Source organism: Sceloporus undulatus, chromosome 3, assembly GCF_019175285.1.
Source record: "Sceloporus undulatus isolate JIND9_A2432 ecotype Alabama chromosome 3, SceUnd_v1.1, whole genome shotgun sequence".
Taxonomy (NCBI): Eukaryota; Metazoa; Chordata; class Lepidosauria; order Squamata; family Phrynosomatidae; genus Sceloporus; species Sceloporus undulatus.
The window spans coordinates 268,566,447-268,590,195 of record NC_056524.1 but is presented as its reverse complement, the minus strand read 5'-3'; the positions used below and the strand labels follow the sequence as shown (position 1 = coordinate 268,590,195).

The window sequence follows — 23,749 nt, the reverse complement described above, 5'->3', positions numbered from 1 at the left end:
CTATCTATCTATCTATCTATCTATCTATCTATCTATCTATCTATCTATCTATTGTTGTCATTTCCAGCTTATGGTGACTCTAAGGGAAACCAACCATGGTTTGACAAGTTTCTTTAGAGGGAGTGTGCCATTGCCATCCTCTGAGGTTGAGTGAGTGTTGGCCAAGGTCACCCAATGAGTTTCCATGGCTGAGCCAGGATTCGAACCCTCGTCTCCAGAGTCATAGTCCAACACTCAAACCATGACACCACACTGGCTGTCCTATCTATCTAGCTATCTAGCTATCTATCATCGGCCTGCCATGCAGCCAAATAATGTTGGTCTGGTACGAATTTACCCAATACAAATTGGGCAAATTTCCAGCATCTCTCCCTATTCAGATAGTTTAGTTGTGATGTTTGCTGGTTTTGTGTGTGTGTGTGTGTGTGTGTGTGTGTGTGTGTGTGAGAGAGAGAGAGAGAGATAAGTCGAGCAACCCTCAGCCTCCCCCCACCCCATCAGTAATAGATAGATAGATGCTACCATTAATTGGCAACTCTTCAGGCAGAGAGATAGATAAATAGATAGATATGAGAGATAGGACAGCTAGTCCTATCATGATCATTTGTGCAAAAACTCTTTTGTTTATGACTCTGGTGGGGCCGAGGAAAAATGGAGAAGATGAGCACTGCTTTGATAGGAAAAAGCCAAGGATGGTGTTGGAGGCTGGTTTGGCTGCACAGTCGCATTCCATTGCAGCTTTGTCTGCCCCCTTCCACTTTGCCTTGGGGTCAGCAGTCCCCTTCTAATTGCCCCCTTGTCAGGAGGCGTACGCCTCAGAGGGAGTTATCTGATGGTTCCTCTTGCTCATCCCTGGGGCTTGTGACAGCCTCAGACTGCAACTGACCTCTGGATGGAGCCTGGCCTCTAGGACTCGGGGTCAACCTCCCTAGGCCAGGGTGTCCGAGTGTCTCCTAACCTCACCTCCACCTGGACTTTGGGCTGCACCTGTCTGGGAAGGGAACCTGGGGGCAAAGGGTTAGAGGAGCAAAGGGGCAACCAGGGGAAGAAAAGCACCCTTTCCTCCCCCCAGCTGCTCATGTCAAGGCGAGATTAATCGTTATTTAAATAGCAAGTGGGGAGGTGGCACTGGCCTAAGGAATGCACCAGGATCAGTGTGCTGGAATGGCTGCTCCCCTCTTTACCAGCCAGACAGATGGTTTCTGGCTTGCTTGGAATGAGGAGGGCTGGCTGCCCTATTAACAGTTGGTTTTCCTCTTTGCTGTTATTTAAGGTGCCCTCCCTACCCTGCTGAATGCCCCTTATTCAGGGCTTCTGATGATGATGATGATGATGATGATGATGATGATGATAACAATAACATTAGCAGTAATAGTAGAATTCAAAGATATAGCCATGTTAGAGATCTTGTAGCACCTTTGAGACTAAATGAAAGAGAGAAATTGGCAGTATGAGCTTTTGTAGAGTTCAATCTGCTTCCTCAGATACAGGTTGAGTCTCCCTTATCCGGAATTCCAAAACACAAAATATTCCAAGCATCAAAACATCTTTCATGGGTGGATGTGATACTGACACCTTTGCTTTGGGATGGTTCAGTGTATAAAACCTTGGGAACATGCACAAAATTATTAAAATATTTCATAAAATTATTTTCATGCTATGTGTATAAGGTGTATATATGAAATATAAATGAATTTTTTGTTTAGACTTGGGTCCCTCCTCCAAGATATCTCATTACGTACAGATATGCAAATACAAGTATTCCAAAATCCTTGAAGAAGAAGAAGAAGAAGAAGCCGCCACCGCCAAGTCCAGAACAATTCTGGTCCCAAACACTGTGGATAATAACAGTAACAATAACAACAGTAGCAAGAGTAGCAGCAGCAGCAGCAGCAGCAACAACAACAACAACAGTAGAGGTTGGACAGCATGGCCCTTGTGGTCTCTTCCAACTCTACGATTCTATGATTCAGTGTCCTGGAAGTAATTCCCAATGAACTCACCAAACATCTGAATAAAATTGCCACAGATCGAAATGCCATTCAGTTTTGGTAGACTGTGAAACTTACGAGAAATAATATTAATAGTTATGCTTGTGATTGTTATTGAATTTTGTATCATAAAATCTTGTTGGAAGGTATCCCAAGGGCCATGTAATCCAACCCTCTCTCACATGAGAATACACAACTGAAGCATCCCCAAGAGATGGCCATCCATCCTCTGTTTAAAAACCAACAAAGAAGGAGATCCCACCACTCTCTGGGGGAGTGTATTCCTCTGTCAAACAGCTCTTACTGTCAGGAAGGTCTTCCTAATGTCGAGGTGGAATCTCTTTTCCTGTGGCTTGAATCCATTGCTCTGTTTTCTAGTGTCTCGAGCAGCACAAAAAGCAACCTTGCTCCATTATCTGCTCAGTGGTGTCATTACGGTGGATGCCTTGCATTAAGGGAGTGTGGACCATATTAGATGACACCCTTGGGAGGTCACCTGATGGGACAGTACACCCAGAGGGACTGGCACAGCTACAGGGTGATTGACAAAAGACACTTTCCCACTCATCTGACAGCCACACAGGACCCTAAATGGGCCCTCTGGACATCGCAGCATTGTCCCCCTTCGTAGCTATTCTGCTTTGGTCAGACTCACCTGGAACCCTGCATCCAATACTGGGCACCACAGTTGAAGAAGGATGTTGACACGCTGGAGTGTGGCCAAAGGAGGGTGACCAAAATGGTGGAAAGTCTGGAAACCACCAAGCCCTTTTTGCAGTGGTTTAGGGAGTTGGGTAGGTTTATCCTGGAGAAATGAAAGTCAAGAGATGATGTTATAGCCTTGTTTAAATATTTGAAGGGCTGTCATACTGAGGATGGAGCAAGATTGTTTTCTGCCTTCAGTGCAATACGGTATGACTTCATGGCCATTTGGTGGCTGGGGGAGAGAGAGATTTTGTCTTCCTGCATGGCAGAATGAGGTTGGACTGAATGGCCCTTAGGATCTCTTCCAACTTTATGATGCTATGATCCTAACTGAGCTGCCTCTGATTTCAGAAGAAGTCAGCGTAGTGTTTTCACCTACTGATATGGTCCCCCCCCTCTTTCTCATTGCAGCCACAGTACACAAACTTGGGGCTCCTCAACAGCATGGACCAGCAGATCCAAAATGGCTCCTCGTCCACCAGCCCATACAACACGGAGCACGCTCAAAACAGTGTCACGGCGCCCTCGCCCTATGCCCAGCCCAGTTCGACCTTCGACGCCCTCTCGCCTTCCCCCGCCATCCCCTCCAATACAGACTATCCAGGACCCCACAGCTTTGACGTCTCATTTCAACAGTCCAGCACTGCAAAGTCGGCCACCTGGACGGTAAGTCGCCTTGAGCATGGAGAACTGGGTCCGGTTGGCAGGTTATCGGGATGCTAGCATGTGAAAAACTGGTAGGGAAATTGCCTTCGGCTGTTTCTAATTGGAGAGATTGTATGTTCTGTTTTCTCATGGATCAATGATGGGTGTTGGACACACAAACTGTTGGTGAGTTGACAGATGGCAGTAACTTTTTCTTGGAAGTTTTGGTGCTGGTAATTTTCCAAAGTCCTTTGGTAGTCTGGGTTAATTCCAGTGAGTAATACAGCCTCTTCAGGCACCATCTGTGGTCTTCTTTGGCCTAGTCTACACATAAGTGTATTATGTGCATTGCTGTGAATTTTTTTTCACATTCACATCAGCGGTTAATTGTCTTCACTTTCCTGAGCAAATTCGTTTCTGTTTGCATCTATTCACCCTCCTTCTGCCAAAAATGCACAGCCATCCAAATGCATGCAAATGAAATGGATGGCCACACAAGCGATAATGTGCATTTTTTCAGATTTCTGCAGATACTTTGGTGAAAACCGCAAAGCTTTTTTCAGCAGAGTTTAAGGAGCCCCCCCCCACCATTGGCAAAAAGCCCGCACTCCTAAGAATTGCATGTGGTCACATTGGATTCTATTTGACTGGAATGAGGATTACACTTGTCCCTCCACATTTGAAGCTTTGTCTTTGGTGGATTTGATTATTCATGGATTTGATTAATATGTTCTCTCTAGGAATATCTAGGTCCTCCAGCGCACCTCTATGGTCAACTTTAACCAAAAGTTGCACTGGAGGACCCAGAGAGTCCTAGAGAAAACACTTCTCAATGCATTTGCAGGTTCTCCAGAACAATTCTGTGGTGCCTCTGGCAGATGTTGACCACAGGGTTGCACTGGAGGACCTAGAGATTCCTAGAGAGATGTTCTCTCAGGTAAAAACATTGTGTTTGTTGTTATTTGCAGTTTTTCCACATTCACGGGGGTCCTGTGCCCCTAACCCCAGAAAATGTTCACGGACGAGTGTATTTTAATTGTGTAGGCAGCCTAGTTGTTCCTAATAACATAGTCAATGTAGTTGATAGACTCTGGGGTGTCATTGCTTGGGAAATGAGGACTGAAGGTGGTTTGTGTGTCAGCATAGAGGCTGGTTTGGACTTTCTGATTCAGGGGAGTAAGGAAAGCATGAATTCCAAAGATTTTCATTGCCACTCACTTTTTTTCCCTTTTGGGGAAAAAAAAGGTCTGACCAGCTTGGAGCCTGTTTAAATGACTCTCTGTGATCTAATCTGCACTGCAGAATTATTGGAGTTTGACACTGATTTAACTGTTATGGCTCCTTGCTATGAAATCTTGTGTTTTTTAGTTTGTTGTAGCACCAGAAGGCTAAATATCTCACACAGCTATAGATCAGGGGTAGGCAACCTGCGGCCCGCGGGCCGGATGCGGCCCGGCAAGGCCTTGGGACCGGCCCCAGCTTGATCCTGCCGCCGATTGCCACCGGGGCCTTTGGGGGACAATTGTCTATAGAAGCCTCAGAAACATGCATTTATATTAACATTTTTTTTTAAACCAGCAAATTTTTTTGCGTGTCCTCCATTTTTTTAAAAAAGTGTCTTCCACTTGAAAATTTTGTCCTACATTTGTCCTGGTTTATTTATATATTTAATTTTTTAAAAAATTATTTAATTATTTATTTTTTGGCTTCGGCCCCCCAGTTGTCTGAGGGACAGCAACCCGGCCCCCAGCTCAAAAAGGTTGCCTACCCCTGCTATAGATCCTTGAATTCCATAGTAGTGAGCCATGATAGTTAAAGCAGTGTTAAACTGTTTTATTTCTGTATCTCTAACCTGCACTGTGAATATGAATTTACTTATCTGAATTACTCTCCCTCTAGGCTCGGGCAATGGATGTGGCAGATGGGTTGCTTAGATCAGGGTTTGTGAAACTTCAGTCTTTCAGATATTTTTACTTCAGCTCCCAGAAGTCCCACTCAAATATGGCCAATGGCAGAAATTCTGGGAAGTGAAGTCCCAAACCATTGGAAGACCCAACTTTTGAAAACCACTCTTGAAATTACATCCCATTTGCACAAACCATAGTTCTCTGCATGCCTGCTGTCCGGAGATTATGCTGTAGAATCAGGGCCATCAATTGAATGGCTGAATCGGAGAAGGCTGATGGCATGCTTCTTATGCAGTGTTTAATGATTAATTTGAGGAGGCCCTGTGTCTTTGATGGAGGACCATACTAGGTGACCATGCCATGCTGAAGACCCTTCCATGGTTAACATCCTTAAGCTGTTGAGTGCTGATTTGCAACACTTCTTGGGCAAGTGATGAATTATCATTGCGCTTCACCATCTTCAACGTAGACTGGAATTCCATTCAGGGCTTCTCCTCACCATCTTCCCATCTCTACTGCATTGAGGCAACTGATGTGTTGGGAAGAGGTGGCCATAGCTGAAAGTTGGTGTTCAGAAGAATTCAGGGAATTTGAAGTCCCAAAAATCTACAGCAGAGTCTCCCAAATTTTGATCCTACAAAGTGGTTTTGGACTTCAGGTCTCAGAATTCTTGATTGTTGGTCCAACTGCCTGGGGCTTCTGGGAGCTGAAGTCCAAAACACCTGGATGACCAAAGTTTGGGAGACACTGATCTGGATTATTGAGACTTTATATTCCCTGAATTCTTGCCACTGGCTATGCTGGATGAGACTCCTTGGCGTTCAAGTCCAAAATACCACGAAGACCAAAGTTTGAGAACCACTGATATAAGCAAACCAACTGCCAAATCCATTGGAACCAAAGAGACCAATGGAAGAGTAATACAGTAGAATGCTAGTGGTAGAAAGGTCTCCCAAAGGCTATCAGGTCTAATGCACTACTGTATACATGATCTTCATCTAGAACAGTGGTTCCCAAATGGATCCTCCTTGTGGGTTGGATTTCAGCTCTCAGCTAACAATCAAGAATTTTGGGAGCTGAAGTCCAAAACATCTGGAGGAACAAAGTCTAGGAAACACTGAACTTAGTAGGGAGCTGTCAAGCCTCTTCTTGAAGGTGTCCAAAGAAGGAGAACCCGCTGCTTCTCTGGGCAATTGGTTCCACTCCCAAACTGCTGTTACCACCAAGAGGTTGCTTCTAATATTCAATTGAAATCTAACCCCATGTAACTTCAAACCATTAGACCTTATCCTCCCCTCTGGGGCATCAAAGCTATTGAGACATCCCAGAGATATTTAAAGAGGCCAATCTTGTCACCCATCAGTCTTCTCTTCACCAAGCTCAACAAGCCCAATTCCCTCAACCTCTTCTCAGATGTTCTGTTCTCCATACCTTGTATCATCCTCGTTGCCCTTCTCTGAACTTGCTCCAGCTTGTTTCAGTGATTCCCAAACTATGGTCCTCCAGGTATTTTAGACTTCAGCTCCCAGAATCTCTGAACATCAGCCAAGCTGTCTGGGACGTGCAGGAGCTGAAGTCCAAAACACCTGGAGGACCAAAGTTTGGGAACAATTGAATAAGTTCTAAGTTACAGAGTCAAGAGTGACAGAGAGTCATTCAGATCCAAGTTGGCCAGGAGCCTTTTTACTTTGATTTTATTTTTGGAAAGGGGAGAGGGGAATGCATGAAGAATTTTGGAATCCAGACTTTCCTCACTCTCACAGTTGCAGCTATACTGACACACACCCTTCAGTGTGAGCTCCCATTTTTGGAGGTGCGGCCATCTTAGTCACTTTTTATCAACATGCATCAGCTACAGTCACCCAGTGGCTCTTTTTTGGGTTGTCTTAATTCTGGCCCAAAGTCAGAAGGCATTAAGATCTCATCATGGGACTGCTTTAAGCAGACGGCTCTTTTCTTTTGTCTTCACCTCTTGACGTGACTCCAGGGCTCTTGGATGAATACCTGTCATCCCCCTTTTCTCCCTGATGACAGTTGAGGAACCAACCCAACTGGAAGGGCCTCTTGGGTTACAATGACCTATGGAAAGTTTAATTGCGGGAAAATGCCCCACCCTTGCTGTAGAGTCCCAAAATCCAAAAGTGCTTTCACTGGTTCTCTCCAAAGGCATTGATAGGGAGGCAAGTGGTTTACTGTTCTAGCGACTTGTTTGTCTTGCTTTCTTTGTCACTGTTGGGCAACAAGGTCAGGGTGGTTTGGCCTTGCTGCTGGGAATTGCAACTCTCTCTCGTCTGTTGGATTACACTATTCTTTACTGACATTATACACTAAGAAAAAGCAATTTTGGAAGATGGCTGAGTCACAACTGTGCAAAGAGAGCAAAGAACTGAGAGCTGAAATTCTGAGACCCAGCATGGAGTATTATGGATGGATGGATGGATGGATGGATGGATGGATGGACTGATTGATTGCATTTATATCCTGCCTTTCTCCCAAAATGGGACCTAAGGTGGCTTACAATAATTTTTAAAAAGATTGAAGCTAAGAGGGGCTGCATCAGTTTGTTTTTGCCTGAGCCAACTGGGAAGGGAAAGATCCATCTTCACTTCTCCTCTCTACTGAGTTAATTGAATGCCTACTACATTTGTACTTTGGATTCAGTTTGCAGCAATTGAAAGAAGCTGAGGACAAAGGAGGAAGGTGAGAAGAAAAAGAAACTGGGACATTTTAAAAGTAGCTGAGAAAGTGGGATGGCAGACGATTAATTCGGACTGCTGTTTCCAGACTGGGACAGTTGGAGGGCATGCAAGTGAACACTTAGAATCAGCAAAAAGCATGTTAAAACCATGTACATATGCCAATTTCAAAGAGATTGATTAGGACTGATTAAGAGCTGGAATAAAGCCAGCATTAGCATCAATCATACCACCGATGGGAATGTTTTCCACAACTGGAGTGCAAGCACTGATAAGTCCCCTCTTACATTCTGCCACATTGCACTGGCCTCACTGATGGAAAACAGAGGATAGTATCCCTAGGAGGCATATTGGGAAGAATTACTCCTTCAGGGATCAAGATCCCAAACCATTTTGGGCTTTAAATGGCATTACTAATACTGGTTGAGTTTCCCTTCTCTAAAATGCTCGGGACAAGAAGTATTTTGGATTTTTTTCCTGGAATTTTTTTTAATATTTGCACTTGTGTAGGGAGATACCTTGGAGACATGAACCAATAATAAACATAAAATTCATTTAAGTTTTATATACACCTTATAAACATAGCCTGAAGGTAATTTGATACGTAATATTTTTAATACTTTTGTGCATGAAGCAAAGGTTGGGTACCCCAAACCATTGGAAAGCAAAGGGTCCCTATCTCAGCCACCCATGTGGACAATTTTGGATTTTGGAAAATTTTGGATTTCAGAATATGGGAGACTCAACCTGTTCCTTGAATTCAGACCAGGAGTTTATTGGCCGCTTATGCAACTCTTTTAAGGCTGGTGTTGCATGGTTCCTGGGTCACATTCCAGTCAACTGTCTAGCTGCTGGGTTATGCTAGAATCATAGAATCATAGAGTTGGAAGAGACCGCAAGGGTCATCCAGTCCAACCTCCTGCCATGCAGGAAATCTAAATCAAAGCATCCCCGACAGATGGCTATCCAGCCTCTGTTTAAAGACCTCTAATGAAGGAGACTCCACTACAATCTCAGAGGAAGGAGTGTGTTCCACTGTCAAACAGCTCTCACTGCCAGGAAGTTTTTCTTAAAGTTGAGGTGGAATCTCTTTTCCTGGAGCTTGCATCCATTGCTCCAGGTCCTAGTCTCTGGAGCAGCAGAAAACAAGCTTGCTCCCTCCTCAATATGACATCCCTTCAAGTATTTAAACAGGGCTATCATATCACTTCTTAACTTTCTCTTCTCCGGGCATAGGGCATGGTTTCCAGACCCTTCACCATGTTAGTCGCCCTCCTTTGGACATGCTCCAGTTTTTCAACATCCTTGCTGCAACTTCCCAATCATCTTCAAGAGCAAATAATTTTTTTAAAAAAATAATGTGGGCATGAGACTAGCCCTCCTCAGTTTGCAGCTGTGCCTGATGGCGATTACTGGGGGAAGGAGTCATTTGTCAAGTGAGCAATTCAGGCAGAAATCCTTAGTATTTGATATATATTTCACCACATAAGAGACCTCATTGGTGGAGCAATTTTTAAGATCCTCTGTAAAAATGTAGAAATTACATACACGGTCAGTGAGAGTCAGAGATCATTTATTCCATTGTCAGATAAAATCATCCTCCTGTTCATGATCTTTTGAATCAGTCCCTGGCACTGAGCTGCAAAGGTGAAGACTGTGCAGCCTTCAAGATTTTCTTTGCCTGCAATTCCCATCAGCCTGTGGTAAAAACTGCTGGAAGTTGCAGTCCAGCTACATCTGGAGGTCTGCATGATTTCTAACCATAAAGAAGCTCAACAAAGCTGTCATAAGAGGATACGTGGCAGAGGAAATCAATCTGGATTGTGGATACGGCGGGGATATTTGGATTTTGCTCTTTTGATATAGGCAATTTATCTTGAGTCTCATCCTGTCCAGTTAAACTTCTGTCTTCATTCCTGAAGTGAACTGGCTTGAGTTCAGTGAATTAGACAATATAAAGAATATGAAAGAGTGGGGGGGGGATTTATTCAGATTAAAACCTTCCTCAATGCAGATATGTTCTGCCATTGTCTTTCACTGTGGATGAGGGATACAAAATATTCACAGATTTTCTCATTCATGACAAAAATAGTATCTGGAGAGTTTAACACACACATATGCACTAGAAAAAAAGGTGTCAGCTACCTAAGATTTACTCTTCTTTTCTGACAGCAAAATAAATAAATAAATAAATATTAACCCACCCACCCCCCGACATTTTCCTTTCTATTTTTTCTTGCAACAACAACCAAAAGGAAAAGATGGAGTAGATGCTAGTGCCAGAAGAAGACAAACATTTGTTGTGAATACGAGTTGAGTCTCCTTCATCCAAAATGCCTGGGACAAAAAGTGTTTTGGATTTTGGATTTTTCTGGATTTTGGAATATGTGCATAGACATAATGAGCTATCTTGAAGGTGGGATCTAAACACAAACTTTATTTTCTCATCACATGGGAGGGAAGTGCCCAAATCCCTTGGATGAAAGGGATTTAAATCTGGGAATATCCTCAAAAGCAGGATTGTTTTCAGATGATGTCGGTTTAATTGATCATTAATGTGGCGTTAACCCATGCAGAATGTCGCAAAATCATGCTGTTTTTTACTTTCGGGAAAATCCAGAAAGTAAAAAGTGATGCGATTTTGCCCACTTTCTGCACGGGTTAATGTCGCGTTAAAGCTCAATTAGCTTGACGTCATCTGAAAACAATCCCACTTTTGCAGGATATTCCTGGGATCTAAACACTGTTTATCCATGGGATTTGGGTGCTTTGCCTCCCATGTTATATGTGTATAATGTATATACAGAACATAAATGAATTTTGTGTTTAGATCCCTTCTTCAAGATATCTCATTAAGTATACACAAATATACATAAGGTCCATAGCCTTGAAATAATTTTATACAGAGTATTCTAAATAACTTTGTTCATGAAACAAAGTTTGTGTGCACTGAACCATTCGAAAGCAAAGGTGTCACTGTCTCACCCATGCATGAAAAAAGTTTTCACCCCATAAAAGTATCCCTATCTTGTGGAGTTTTTCAGATTTCAGAATTCCAGATAAGACAGACTCAACCTGTGTTATCATACAAACCAGAAAGAGGAGAGGGAGAACGGAATTCCAAGCTGCAAAGCAGATAAAGGTGTGTTTATCGCTGCTCCAACAACTGAGGTGCCTTGCAAAACATGAGCAAAGGTGTAACCTTTTCTAAAAGGGTGTCGTCATTTTGGGGGGGATCTTCAAAATTTTTGCATTCCCATGTAACCTAGAGCTGGGCCAAACACCTCTCTTTTCCTCCTTCCCTTTTTCACCATTCCCCAAAGCCGAGGAAAACAAGGCATTTCGACAGGCTTGGGGTGATGGTGGTTTGTATTTCCCCACAAGAGGAAAGACGCGTCTATGAGATTTCCTCCCGGTTTTCCCCCCCCACCCACTTGAATGGGGCAAGAAGGCACAGATGTTCCCTGTGAATGGGATGTGGCAATTGCTGCTCCCTGGCAGAACCAGTTGCAGGTGAAAACCGTACAGACAGAAATGTGTTTTTTTTTTTAAAAGCACACCTTTTGCTTTCCCTCCTCCTTCCTATCCCCTGCAAAGAGGAATCACATTGTTCTTGCAATGCTTAACCCTTCATTCATCTCCCCTCCACCCAAAAATCTGGTTTACTTCTTGTTGTTAGCTGTTATCAATTCAACTTTAACTTATGGGAACCCTATGAATGAAAATAACTTCCAAAATCCACAAGACAGGGATACTTTTATGGGGTGAACCAAAATGCATAAAATGTATGTTGCAAGCTATTGAAGCTCCACTGGCATTTCATGACATGTCCACAACTCAACAGTCTCTGTTTATTCATCTTGCCTCCCAAAGATACCTCAGGCCTGATTTGCTCGAGGGTCTATTTATTTGTCCTTTTGGCAGTCCAAGGTATCCATAAAACTTCCTCAACCCTACAACTCAAATTAGTTAATTTTCTTCCAGCTTTCACAACCAAGCTTAGAAATGAGAAATACAATGAAATGGGGACAGTCCTAACTTGAGAATTCAACGATATGTCTTTGCACTTCAGGATCTTATCTAGTTCATTCATAGCTGTCCTTCCAAGTCGTTATCTTCTTCTGGTTTCTTCTCTGCTGCCTCCATTCTAATTAAAGACTGAGCCAAAATATGGAAAATCTTGAACTATTTCAATGTCTTCATTGTCTACTTAAAGTTATATAAAACATCTCTGGTCAGTATTTTTGTTTCCTTCATGTTCAACTATAAGCTCACCTTTGCGTTTTCTTCCTTGACTTTCCCCCCAATAATCATTCCAAGTCTTTGCTATTTTCTGCTAGTAATACACTGTTATTTGCCTAACTTAATCTGTTGATTTCAAAAGGGTTGACTCTCTTCCCATCACACACCAAAATTATCGATGATGATGATGATGATGATGATGATGATGATGAAAGTAAAATGACAGCCCTTTCATAGCTCCTCTTGGCAGCCCTGTTTTAAAAGCTCCTAGCCTCTTAAGAGCCTCCCAGCATCCTGAAAACCGAAAGGGAATTGTGTCTAAGTTTGCATCAGAGTTTGCACATGCCTCTGGTGGGAGCTGGAGTTGTTTCTAGCTTTTAATTGTGATTGACAATTGGTGTAGTTCCAGTGAGTTTGCCCAGTCTCTGGTGGCAACCTAAAGCATGGGTGGGCAAAGTGTACACCCCATTTTTTTGTGTGCAATCCTCAGCCCCCACCCCCACCCCACCCACTTCTCATCCTTTTTCTGGCCCAAAAAGGGTATGTCTGTGTATGAACTGTGAAATCCTCAAGGAACAGCCGTTCACTTTTTTATATAGGGTTCCCTTGCACTGTTTTAACATAAAGTATAACTTTTTTTTCCAAAGTAGAAGTGGATTTCCAACCATTATTTTTTATTTGTTTTATTTTTGGAGGGGGTATTTTTGGTACTCTGTGTGCCCCCCTGGCAGATCCTGGGGCAAACATGGCTGACCACACCTGATTTAAAATATCAACCCCATTTACAGATTCAGCTAGAGAGATTACAGCAGCCTTTCTCCAATCTAGCACCCTCCAGATGTACAACAGATCCCATTGTGCACAGGAGACAGGGACAACGGGACTTACAGTCTAGAACATTTAGAGGAAGTCTGGATTTTGCAGTCATTTTCCAAACATGCAGGATTTTCTTAATATTAAGTGGCTTTATCTTTAGTAGCGCTCACTCGGTAGAATTTCCTTCCACTGGTGGGTTGGCTCGGTCTCTCATTCGAATGAACTCCCCTAAACATGTGAAAACTTGTTAACTGACAGTAATCCTGGTGGGCTAGTTAAAATTGTATTTGAAACTGTGTCAGTGAGTGTTAAGCAGCACCCACGGTTTGGCTGCTGTTTGGATTTGTTGCTAGGGTGGATGATACACGTTTGACATTTTTTCAAAAAGGAAGCTATGATTAGGAGATCAGACAATTTTTAAAAATGCTTGTGTGGCACTTTTGAGTGCGGCTGGCAGGAGAGAAATGTGCAATAATAAATAATAACTGCTAAATTTGGCTTGGAAAAGGGATTAGACAAAGTCACCATGGGATGCCGAGAGCTGTGTCTTATTCCTGAAAGTTGAAAAGGCCATTGGTGTTCTAAGGTATGTGAACAAAACAACCGTACAAGTCAAGAACATATTAACCAAATATGAGCCACATGTGCTCCCCCTGATTGTTTTCCCTTTTTCTGTGGCCCCTTTTGACTCTCACAGACTGACCTTTCTTTGGTAAAACAAAAGGTGTGGGTTTAATTTCCTCTCCATAAATGAGTCTGCAGGCCAACCTCCTTGCATTGATATTGTGGTGTTGGTTGTGTGCCTTCAAGCACCCTAAAGATACCACTCTGATCATGGAAGCTAAGCAAGTTCAGGCCTGGATAGTACTTGCATGGAAGACCACCAACCAGGTTCTGGAGGCTCTATTTCGGATGAAGGAACTGGCAGAACTACCTCTGAGGATTCCTTGATAAAGAAAACAATATGGAATTCATGAGGTCACCATAAGTCGATGGGAGACTGGAAGGCACATACATGCACCCCGAGGACACCAGATCTTATCTGATCTTGGAAGCTAAGCAGGGTCAACCCTGGTGATTAGCTGGATTGGAGACCGTCAGTGAATCCTAGATGCTGCAGGTCTATTCAAAAGAAGGAATGGTATTCCTCTGAGTATTCTTTGCCTAAGAAAGCCCTACAAAAATTTCAGAGGGTCAGCATAAGTCAACAGACAACTCAAAGTCTCTCTCTCTCTCTCTCTCTCTCACACACACACACAAGACACCAGATCCCATCTGATCTTGGAAGCTAACAGGGTCAACCCTGGCAAGGACTTGAATGGGAGACCACCAGCAAATACCTCTTTCAGTGGAAGGAACTGGCAAAACTAACTCTGAGGTGTTCTTGCCTAAGAAAAGCATATGAAATTCATGGGGTTTCTATAAATCAACAGGTGACTTGAAGGCACATGCATACACAGACTAACATGGCTATATTTTGGAAAACATCTGGGCAGTAGAAAATGGTTTTCACTGCAGCCAGGGGCATGCAAAAGTCTGCTTTATTGCCAATCTTATTTTAAATTGAGCTTGCAGGCTCTTTTTAGTTTTAGACCTTGCAACTCGAAAGCACAATGCGTACCTGGAAAGACTGGAAACTTGCTGGGGCATTTTTGTTTTTCAAAGAAAAGAGTTTCTTTTTCTCTACCCTTCAAGGAAACTTTTAAATTTAGTACTTGCTGGTCCGGCGAGAACCAGTTTTTTTTCTTTTCGCCCCAGTTTGATGCTGAATTGACATACCACAGTAGCATGGGATATATAACTTAAGTTTATACAGTATATATAACTTAATTTAGGATCTGATGAATTTTTGTCATGTTCTGCAGATGTGGCTCTGTGGGGTGTGCTAGACATTGGCACTTCCCAAGGTGGGAGTTGCCATTTGGAACTGGCCATGCTGAGTGGAGCATTCTGGGAGTTGTAGTCCTAAACAGTAACTTTCACCAGATCTTGCAATTGCCCAAGCAAGGCCATTGCTTTTGTATTCTAGGAAGAGCAGCATTAGCAGCATCTTCTGAATTTGTTCGAACAGTTTCTTGACATTGTGGGGCTCAAATTGCAAATAGTTCTCATTCTTAGTTGCACTTGGATGTGTATGTAAACATGCAGCTTTTCAATTTAGACCCATAATTAATTAATTATATACTGTCCATTCTCTCACTGTAAGATGACCCCAGGTGCCTTACCTGGGTGTCTCCAAGTCATTTCCAACTTATGGTGACCCTAAGGTGACCCTATCTTGGGGTTTTCTTGGCAAGATTTGATCAGAGGGGATTTATCACCATTGCTTTCCCCTGAGGCTGAGAGAGTGGGTTTTCATGGCTGAGGGGATATTCAAACTCTGGTCTCTTGGAGTCTTGGTCCAACGCTCAAACCAGAATACCATGCTGGTTCTCTTTACGTACATTGTTGTTGTTGTTGTTGTTGTTGTTGTTGTTGTGTGCTCTCAAGTCATTTCTGATTTATGGCTGCCGTAAGGCAAATGTATAATGGCTTTTTTTTGTGAGATTGATTCAGAGGAGGGTTTTCCATTTCCTTCCCCTAAGGCTGAGAGTATGTGACTTGTTCAAGGTTACTCAGTATGTTACAGTGGCTGAGCTTATCTCGAATTCTGAAATCTAAAATATCCCCAAATCCCAATCTTTTTTTCATGGGTAGTGGAGAGAGTGACACCTTTGCTTTCATGAACAAAATTATTAAAACTATTGTCTGTAAGAATTACCATCAGGCTATGCGTCTAAGGTGTATATGAGACATGAAGGAATTTTGTGTTTAGACTTGAGTCCCATCTACATGTTATCTCATTATGGCAAATGCAGGTGTTTCAAAATCCAAAACAAAATCCAAAATCTGAAGCACTTCTGGCTCCAAGCATTTCAGATAAGGGAGACCTAATCTGTACCATGTGCTCTGATGTGGTGATGTAGGTGGTGTGGTTGTTAAGGCAGGCATTATTATTATTATTATTATTATTATTATTATTATTATTATTTTAAAAATCCTTTTCATTGAAATAAATGGGAAGGCAGTATTTTGCTCTGCACCTTGGGCTCATATATGAATGCACCATGCCTGGCAATGTCTTTCTATACTGAACAACCCTTGAAAATGACTCTCTGAACAAAATCTGGTGAAACCCACTTTTGCTGTTAAGCTCATTCCCTGAAAAAAAATTGTATTTGGGGAAAGCAGGCTGCAGGACCATTTTTGCAACTACTCAGAGCTCCCACTTCTATCCTTATTTTTACTTTTTACTATGTTGAGAGCCAGTGTGGCTTATTGGTTGAAGTGTCAGAATATGACTCTGTAGATCCTGGGTTCAATTCCCAGCTCGGACATAAAACCCACTGGGTGACCATGGGCAAGTCACATTCTCTCAGCCTCAGGAGAACCTCCTCTGAAAAAATCTTGCCAAGAAAACCACATGATAGGGTCACCATAAATTGGAAACGACTTGAAGACACACAGCAACAACAGCCAGAACAACAACAAATGTCCGCTAGGGAACTTGAGGAGAGGGGGCAGTAGTCAATTTCACTCTACATGGAGGCTTTTCTTCAACTTTATTTTTTAAAAATAAATCCGAATGGAGTACCAGGAAGCAAGGAAAACATTGCAAAATTATTTTGCATATACACACTTTTACTTCTAGGTGGGATAATTTAAGTTTTAAGAATTCACTGATGTTTTGGGATGGGCATCTTGTCTGGTGGACCTCCAAGGTTAGGTAATGGGTGTGTAGGCAAGTAAGTGCCCACCCATGTTGTGTTGGGCTTGCAAACTTGTGCAAAATGAGCCAGTCCTGTCAGACAAGAGTGTGGAAGGGGGTGTTGGTGGAAAGAGGTCAAAGAGACTTTTCTTGTCAAAATTGGGATGGTGAGCCAGTTAAACCTGACACGGCATTGTCAAGACTGACTCATTCCAGCATTGGGTTCACTGTAACCTCCTTTGCAGAGCTCAGTTTGGGAACTGTGTCATTGTTTTTTTTTTTTTTCCTTTGAAGAAAGCATGCGCACACCCATTGGGACTCTTTGCACCCCCTTTGTTATGGTCTTTTTCACACACACACACACACACACACACACACAAAATCATTCAAAGCTCTTTTGCTCTAGTGAAGTCGGAGTTTGTAGAAATGGCCCAACTCTGCCATCAGAGTACGTAATAACTTATAATATCAAATTCCTCATTTGTTGCATATTTACTTACTTAGGAACTTGAGATAGTTTTCTTGTTCAGAGGTTGTAATCAAACACGGTCAGCCTGCTGTATCCACACATCCTGCATCCACAGATTCCACCATCCACAGATTTGAAAATATTCAACAACAAAATCATAAAAAGGCAAACCTTGATTTTGCTATTTTATTATAAGCAGGAGTATCAGCTGCCATAACCACAAAGGAGAACAAGGCACTGCAAAATATAGGGCAGTACAAAACATTTACTGTATATATTCATAGAATCATAGAATCATAGAATTGTAGAGTTGGAAGAGACCGCAAGGGTCATCCAGTCCAACCCCCTGCCATGCAGGAAATCACAATCAAAGCATCCCCGACAGATGGCCATCCAGCTTCTGTTTAAAGACCTCTAAGGAAGGAGACTCCACTACACTCCAAGGGAGTTTGTTCCACTGTCGAACAGCCCTTACTGTCAGGAAGTTCCTCCTAATGTTCAGGTGGAATCTCTTTTCCTGGAGCTTGCATCCATTGCTCCAGGTCCTAGTCTCTGGAGCAGCAGAAAACAAGCTTGCTCCCTCCTCAATATGACATCCCTTCAAATATTTAAACAGAGCTATCATATCACCTCTTAACCTTCTCTTCTCCAGGCTAAACATCCCCAGCTCCCTGAGTCATTCCTCATAGGGCAAGGTTTCCAGACCTTTCACCATTTTAGTCGCCCTCCTTTGGACACGCTCCAGTTTCTCAATGTGCTTTTTGAATTGTGGTGCCCAGAACTGGACACAATATTCCAGGTGGGGCCTGACCAGAGCAGATTACAGTGGCACTATTACTTCCCTGTATAAATAAAAAAAATTGACCTCAAAAAACCTGAGTTGACTTATCCATGGGTGGATAAGTACTGTACTTTATTTCATACATGGGTGAAAGGCAAGAGTTTGATCTGCCCCCCTTTTACTCTCTCACCCATCCAGCCTTTGGTATGAGTACAAATAGTTAAGCCTGCTGGAATTTTGTAAGTTTTTTGGCATTGTTTTCCTTTGCTTCATCCTTTCCATCCTTCATTACATGTCCCCAAGTTTTACCCACAACTTATCCACAGGTCATATCAAAATCTATAATTCTGACTACAAAACCTGTGTTCGACTTATATATGAGGTTGCCTTATAACTGAGTATATACAGTAATATACGGTAATTGTAAATTCATGCTTCTTAGTCAAGCTCCAAATGGAGGACATTTTGGAATTCCTCTTCAATAGATTACTGAAATGTAGAACATGTTTGGTGAAAAGAGGATATGTGGCTATAAGGAGCACTATTTTATTACACCATTGTGTATTGAGCACCCACAGGGTGATCCTGAACCCAGCCCCAGTGGATACCAAGATCCTGTTATAAATGCATTTTATATACTTATGGGATTGTTACTTCCCTTGACTTGGAAACTATGCTTCTAATAATATAGGCTAAAATATCATTCACCTTCTTTGCTTCAGCATTCAACTGCTGGCTCCTGTTCAACTCATGATCAACAACAATTCCCAAGGTCCTTTTCACATGTAGGACTGGTGAAACCTGTATCCCTCATCCTATACTTGTGCATTTCTTTTTTGTGACCTAAATGTAGAATTTTGCATTTCTCTGTTGAATTACATTAAAGGCAGCTTTCTCATTTAACAAGTCCTTTTGAAGTCTGTTCCTATTGTTGATTATGTTACCCACCCTCCCAGCTTTGTGTTATCTGCAAATGTGATAAGGATTTCCTCCACCTCATCATCCTAGTCATTGATAAAAATGTTGAGTAATGGCTCTAGGGCAGAAACTTGAGGCATTCCACTTGACCACTTTCCATTTTGAAATGCAGCCATTGATGATGACTCTTTGCATATGGTTTCCAACCCATTGTGGAGCCATCTGACAGTGTTCCCATCTATTCCACATTAAATCAGTTTAATAATCAAGATATCATGGAGGACCTCATCGAATGCTTTGCTGAAATCCAGATAAATGAAATCCACAACATTCACACCATCTGCTAAACCAGTGATCTGATGGTTGGTTTGGCAGGATTTGTTCTTGACAGACTCATGCTGGCTCCTCCAGCTCACTGCATTGGCATCAAGATACTTGCAGACAGACTTCTGTATAATCAGTTCTAATATTTTTCCTGGTATTGAGGTCAGGCTGACTGGCTTGTAGTTTCCTAGATCTTTGTTTTTTGCCTGTTTGGAAGAGAAGAGACCTTGTTTGCTCATCTCCAGTCCTCTGGCACCTCACCTGTTCTCCAGGATTTCTCAAAAAATGATGGCACGTAGCTTAGAGAGTACATCTGCAAATTCCTTTTTGATGCACCCTCATTTAGGTTAACTATGGGAGCATCTAAATTGCAAATATATATATAGATATAGATATAGTTTGACAGCACTTTAAGTGCTGTAGCTCCATCCTACAGAATCACGAGATTTGTAGTTTTGTATGGTCCTTAGCCTTCTGTGCCAAAGAGTTCTGGTGCCTCACAAAACTACAAATCCCAGGATGGAGTCATGACAATTAAATTGCTATCAAACTGCTTCATTTCTACAGTGTAGATGCACCCTAGGTGTTTCCTAACTAACTCATTACCAACCTTGATTTGCACTCCAGATTCCTTGCCAAGGCCATGTAAACCCACCTTGGGCAAGTCACACTCTCTCAGCTATCAAGACTGTGATAAACCAACTCTGAACAAATCTTGCCAAGAAAACCCAATGATAGGTTTGCCTTAGGATTGCCATAAGTTGGAAATAACTTGAGGACACACAACCACCATCAAAAAAATCACTCATATATTCTGATATATAATTATACAGTTGGCCCTCCATTTTCATGGGTGATTCGTTCTGGACCCCCCATGAAAATGAAGGCTTGCGCTTATTTTAGCCCCATAGGCATGAATGGAATGTGCCACCATGAGCGTGCACGCCATTGCAAATAGTGGACGCCATTGCAAGGGCGTGCACGCCATTGCAAATAGTGGAGGTCACCCCTCTGTATTTTCAAGGGCATGGATCTCAGATTCGCGCATTAGGAGGGGCTACTATATATAGTATTATATTTAATTCTTATATATAATACTGAGGTCCCATCCTCTTCCTTCCATCCATATGCTATCCCTGCTTGTGCCGCTTTTAATAATGGTTTTATTAAAAAATTCCTCATCCATGTCTATATTTTAAAGGTTTAGAGTTAAGCATCATTCTTTGTTCAAGTCCTGTTTCCCCTCTGTTATTCTGTTTATGGCATGTTTTATTTCCTTCCAGAAATCTTTGTTATTTGCAGGTTTTCAGAGGTTTAGGCAGCAGCCCTTCAAATCAAGCTTTGTGTGAATATTTGCCTGTAGGTTTTCTTTTGTTGATGCTGACGGCTTCTCAGCTGAGCATGGTCACGGGCTCCAAAAACAGTGAATCAGCAACTCCACAAATGGGACACGTGAGCGCATGTGATGTGAGATCAGATCCTTGGTGTGTTTCAGCCAGCAATGTTTCCCAAGGAGGCAAAGAGTTCTCACAAGTTTTCTCATCCTTGACAATAAAATGTGCCTTGATGTAGTTAGGCACACTCATTAAAGTATAATCAACAATGTCTGGAAATACATATATAAGTCTAGAAGACCTGAGCAGAACAGTTACTGACCAGGACTGTATCTGCACTGCAGAAATAATCCAGTTTTACACCACTTTATGAGGTGTATATAACTGCCATGGTTCAATATTAATGGAATCCTGGGATTTGTAGTTTTGTGAGTGGCTTAGCCTTCTATGTCAGAGAGCTCTGGTGCCACAATAAACTACAAATCCCAGGATTTCATAGCATTGAGCCATGGCAGTTAAAATGGTGTCAAACTGCATTATTTCTGCAGTGTAGATACACAACCCAGGGATTTTGGTGTTCTCTCATTCAAAGGTCTGCATAAGTGAAATTTGTATTTTTATCAAATAACAAAACTCCTGTCTGTGGGCTTTTCTCGCTTTGCATTGCAGAAAGGGAGATTTTGATGCGGTTTGGTTGTCTTCGTTTGGGCAAAAGAGTGATGTTTCATACATGCATATGAAACAGTGAATGTCCATCTCCTCTGAAAACACTTTTCCTTCACAGAATGATAGAAACTCTAGCCTCAAAAATGTATAATTCAGTTACAGAGCCATGTTGGCCTGGAATTTCAGTATTCAAAGGGATCTCATAGCACCTTCAAGACTAACTGAGTGAAATAAGTTGTAGCATTAGCTTTCAAAGGCCTATAGTGTATCTACACTGTATATGCAGTTTGACACCACTTTAAGTCTTGTAGCTTCATCCTATGCAATTCTGTGATTTGTAGTGTTGCAAGGCATTCAGCCTTCTCTGCCAAAGAGTGCTGGTGCCTCATGAAACTACAAATCCCAGTTTCTGTATGACTCTGGAGACCAGGATTTGAATCACTGCTCAGCCATGGAAACCCTCTGGGTGACCTTGGACAAGTCACATTCTCTCAGCCTCAGAGGAAGGCAAAAGGCAAACAACTCTCTCGACAAATCTTGCAAAAATATCCCCACAAAACACACACACACACACCGCCTCTGTAGTACATTTGCTGTAAGAGACTTGAAGGCACACAACAACAACTATAGTAGCTGTCCGGATCCTCCATGAATTTCTCCATAAATTTCTTTTAAAGCCTCCAGAGATGGCAGACATCACCACACCTTGTAGTGTAAATGAACAGTGCAATGCATGAAGGGCTTTGAATGATAGAATCATACAGCTGGAAAGTTACCAAAACAAAAACAAGCCATTTAATCCAACCTCCTGCCATGTAGAAATCTCTGTATAAAATACCTCCTTCTAAAACAGATAATCTGTCCTCATTCTCCCACTCACCTACTTGTTGGAAGACTCCAGTTTGCAGTATTCCCGGGTTTTTTTGTCTTAATTTGGGAGTCTGTGACTATCTTTCCATTTGCATTTGGAGGTTTGCAGAATCCTCCTACTCCACCCACCAATATTCCTTATCATTTCCAGTAAGATGACATAACAACGCCCAATGAATAAGGGGGGTTCCACTTGGGATGGAGCAATTATTTTAGGCTTCCCCTTTATAATTTCAGGATCATTTTCATATCTAAAGGGATCTAGCTTAAACTAGTGAAATGCATTAAACAGACACAAAAAAATTGCTTTTGTTGCTATGTTTTAGAGATGCCTGCTATGCAGACTGAAACCAGATTCAAATCAATTTAACTATCATGCCTCTGAAATAACATAATCATAACATTTTTTTCTGTGAAGAGGCTGGAGGCCTTGTATAAAATAATTTGAAATTATCATCTGCAATGTTCAGAGCTTTTGGGGATGGGTGGATAATCCACTATGATAGTTAACCAGTTTCATAGTACAATGTTGTTATCATGTACCTTCTAGTCATCTACAAAATAAAGCGATCCTATTCTAGGATTTTTCTCAGCCAGATTTCTTCAGAGGAGGTTTATTGTTGCCTTCCGCTGAGGCTGAGAGCGTGTGACTTGCCCAAGGTCACCCAGTCAGTTTCCATGGCTGATCTCCAAAATCATAGTCCAACTATTATACCACTAGTATGATGTGCTTATTTTATCCAATACTTATTTTAGCCAATTTGTAGTGGTTTGAGCATTGGTCTATGACTCTAGAGATCAGGGTTGGATTCCCCACTCGGCCATCGAAACCCACAGGGTGACCTTCAGCAGGTCACACACTCTCAACCCAAATACCATTTTGATAGGTACACCATAATTTGGGAGTGACTTGATCCAGTGACAACAAAGAATATTGTGTGGTCCTTGTTTTTAAGCTATTAACCTAATTTGTGCTTCCTGGACTAATATGTGGATTGGAATGGCATTGTTCTTCTGATTTTGTACTTCTGACAAGTTTTGATTCTTGCAATAAACTTGGGAACTCCAAAATACATATTTAAGGGGATATGCATACAAAGGAAGGAGATATATTACACATAATTGCCAAGTTGCATTTTTAAAAGAAAGATTAATCAAAAATGGGATGGAAGATCTGTATGAGTAACTGTGCAAAATAGACATGGGATGGAAGTATCTGTATTCCCAGCTCATCTTTCCATTTGGCTCATTGTAGTTTTGCATCCTCTTTTCTTTATGTCAGGAAGGTGGCTTTAACATCAGTGCTTTCCAACATCTTTATCAATGACTTTGATGGTGGAATAGAGGGCCTGCTTACCAAATTTGCAGATGAGACCAATATAGGTTAAGGGGTGACATGTTAACCATGTTTAAATATTTGAAGGGATGCCACATTGAGGATGGAGCAAGCTTGTTTTCTGCAGCTCCAGAGTCTAGGATCCAGAGCAGTGGATTCAAACTACAGTTGGCCCTCCTTATACGTGGATTTGCCATGCGCGGATTTGAGCATACGTGCATGGCAAATCTGGGGAAATTTTTCCCAATGGCAGCGCACATGCACGCGCACTGCCATTAGGGACAACAGTCCCTCTCCCCCC

General features: G+C 42.1%; 1 protein-coding gene across 1 annotated transcript in view; it reads left to right on the top strand.

The window, feature by feature from the left end:
- The window catches only part of TP63 (tumor protein p63), a 182,837-nt gene that overhangs the window by 71,351 nt on the left and 87,737 nt on the right, over positions 1-23,749 (top strand). Inside the window, 1 exon segment of the mRNA XM_042460239.1 lies at positions 3,108-3,362. Within this exon segment, the coding sequence (XP_042316173.1) occupies positions 3,108-3,362 (255 nt within the window).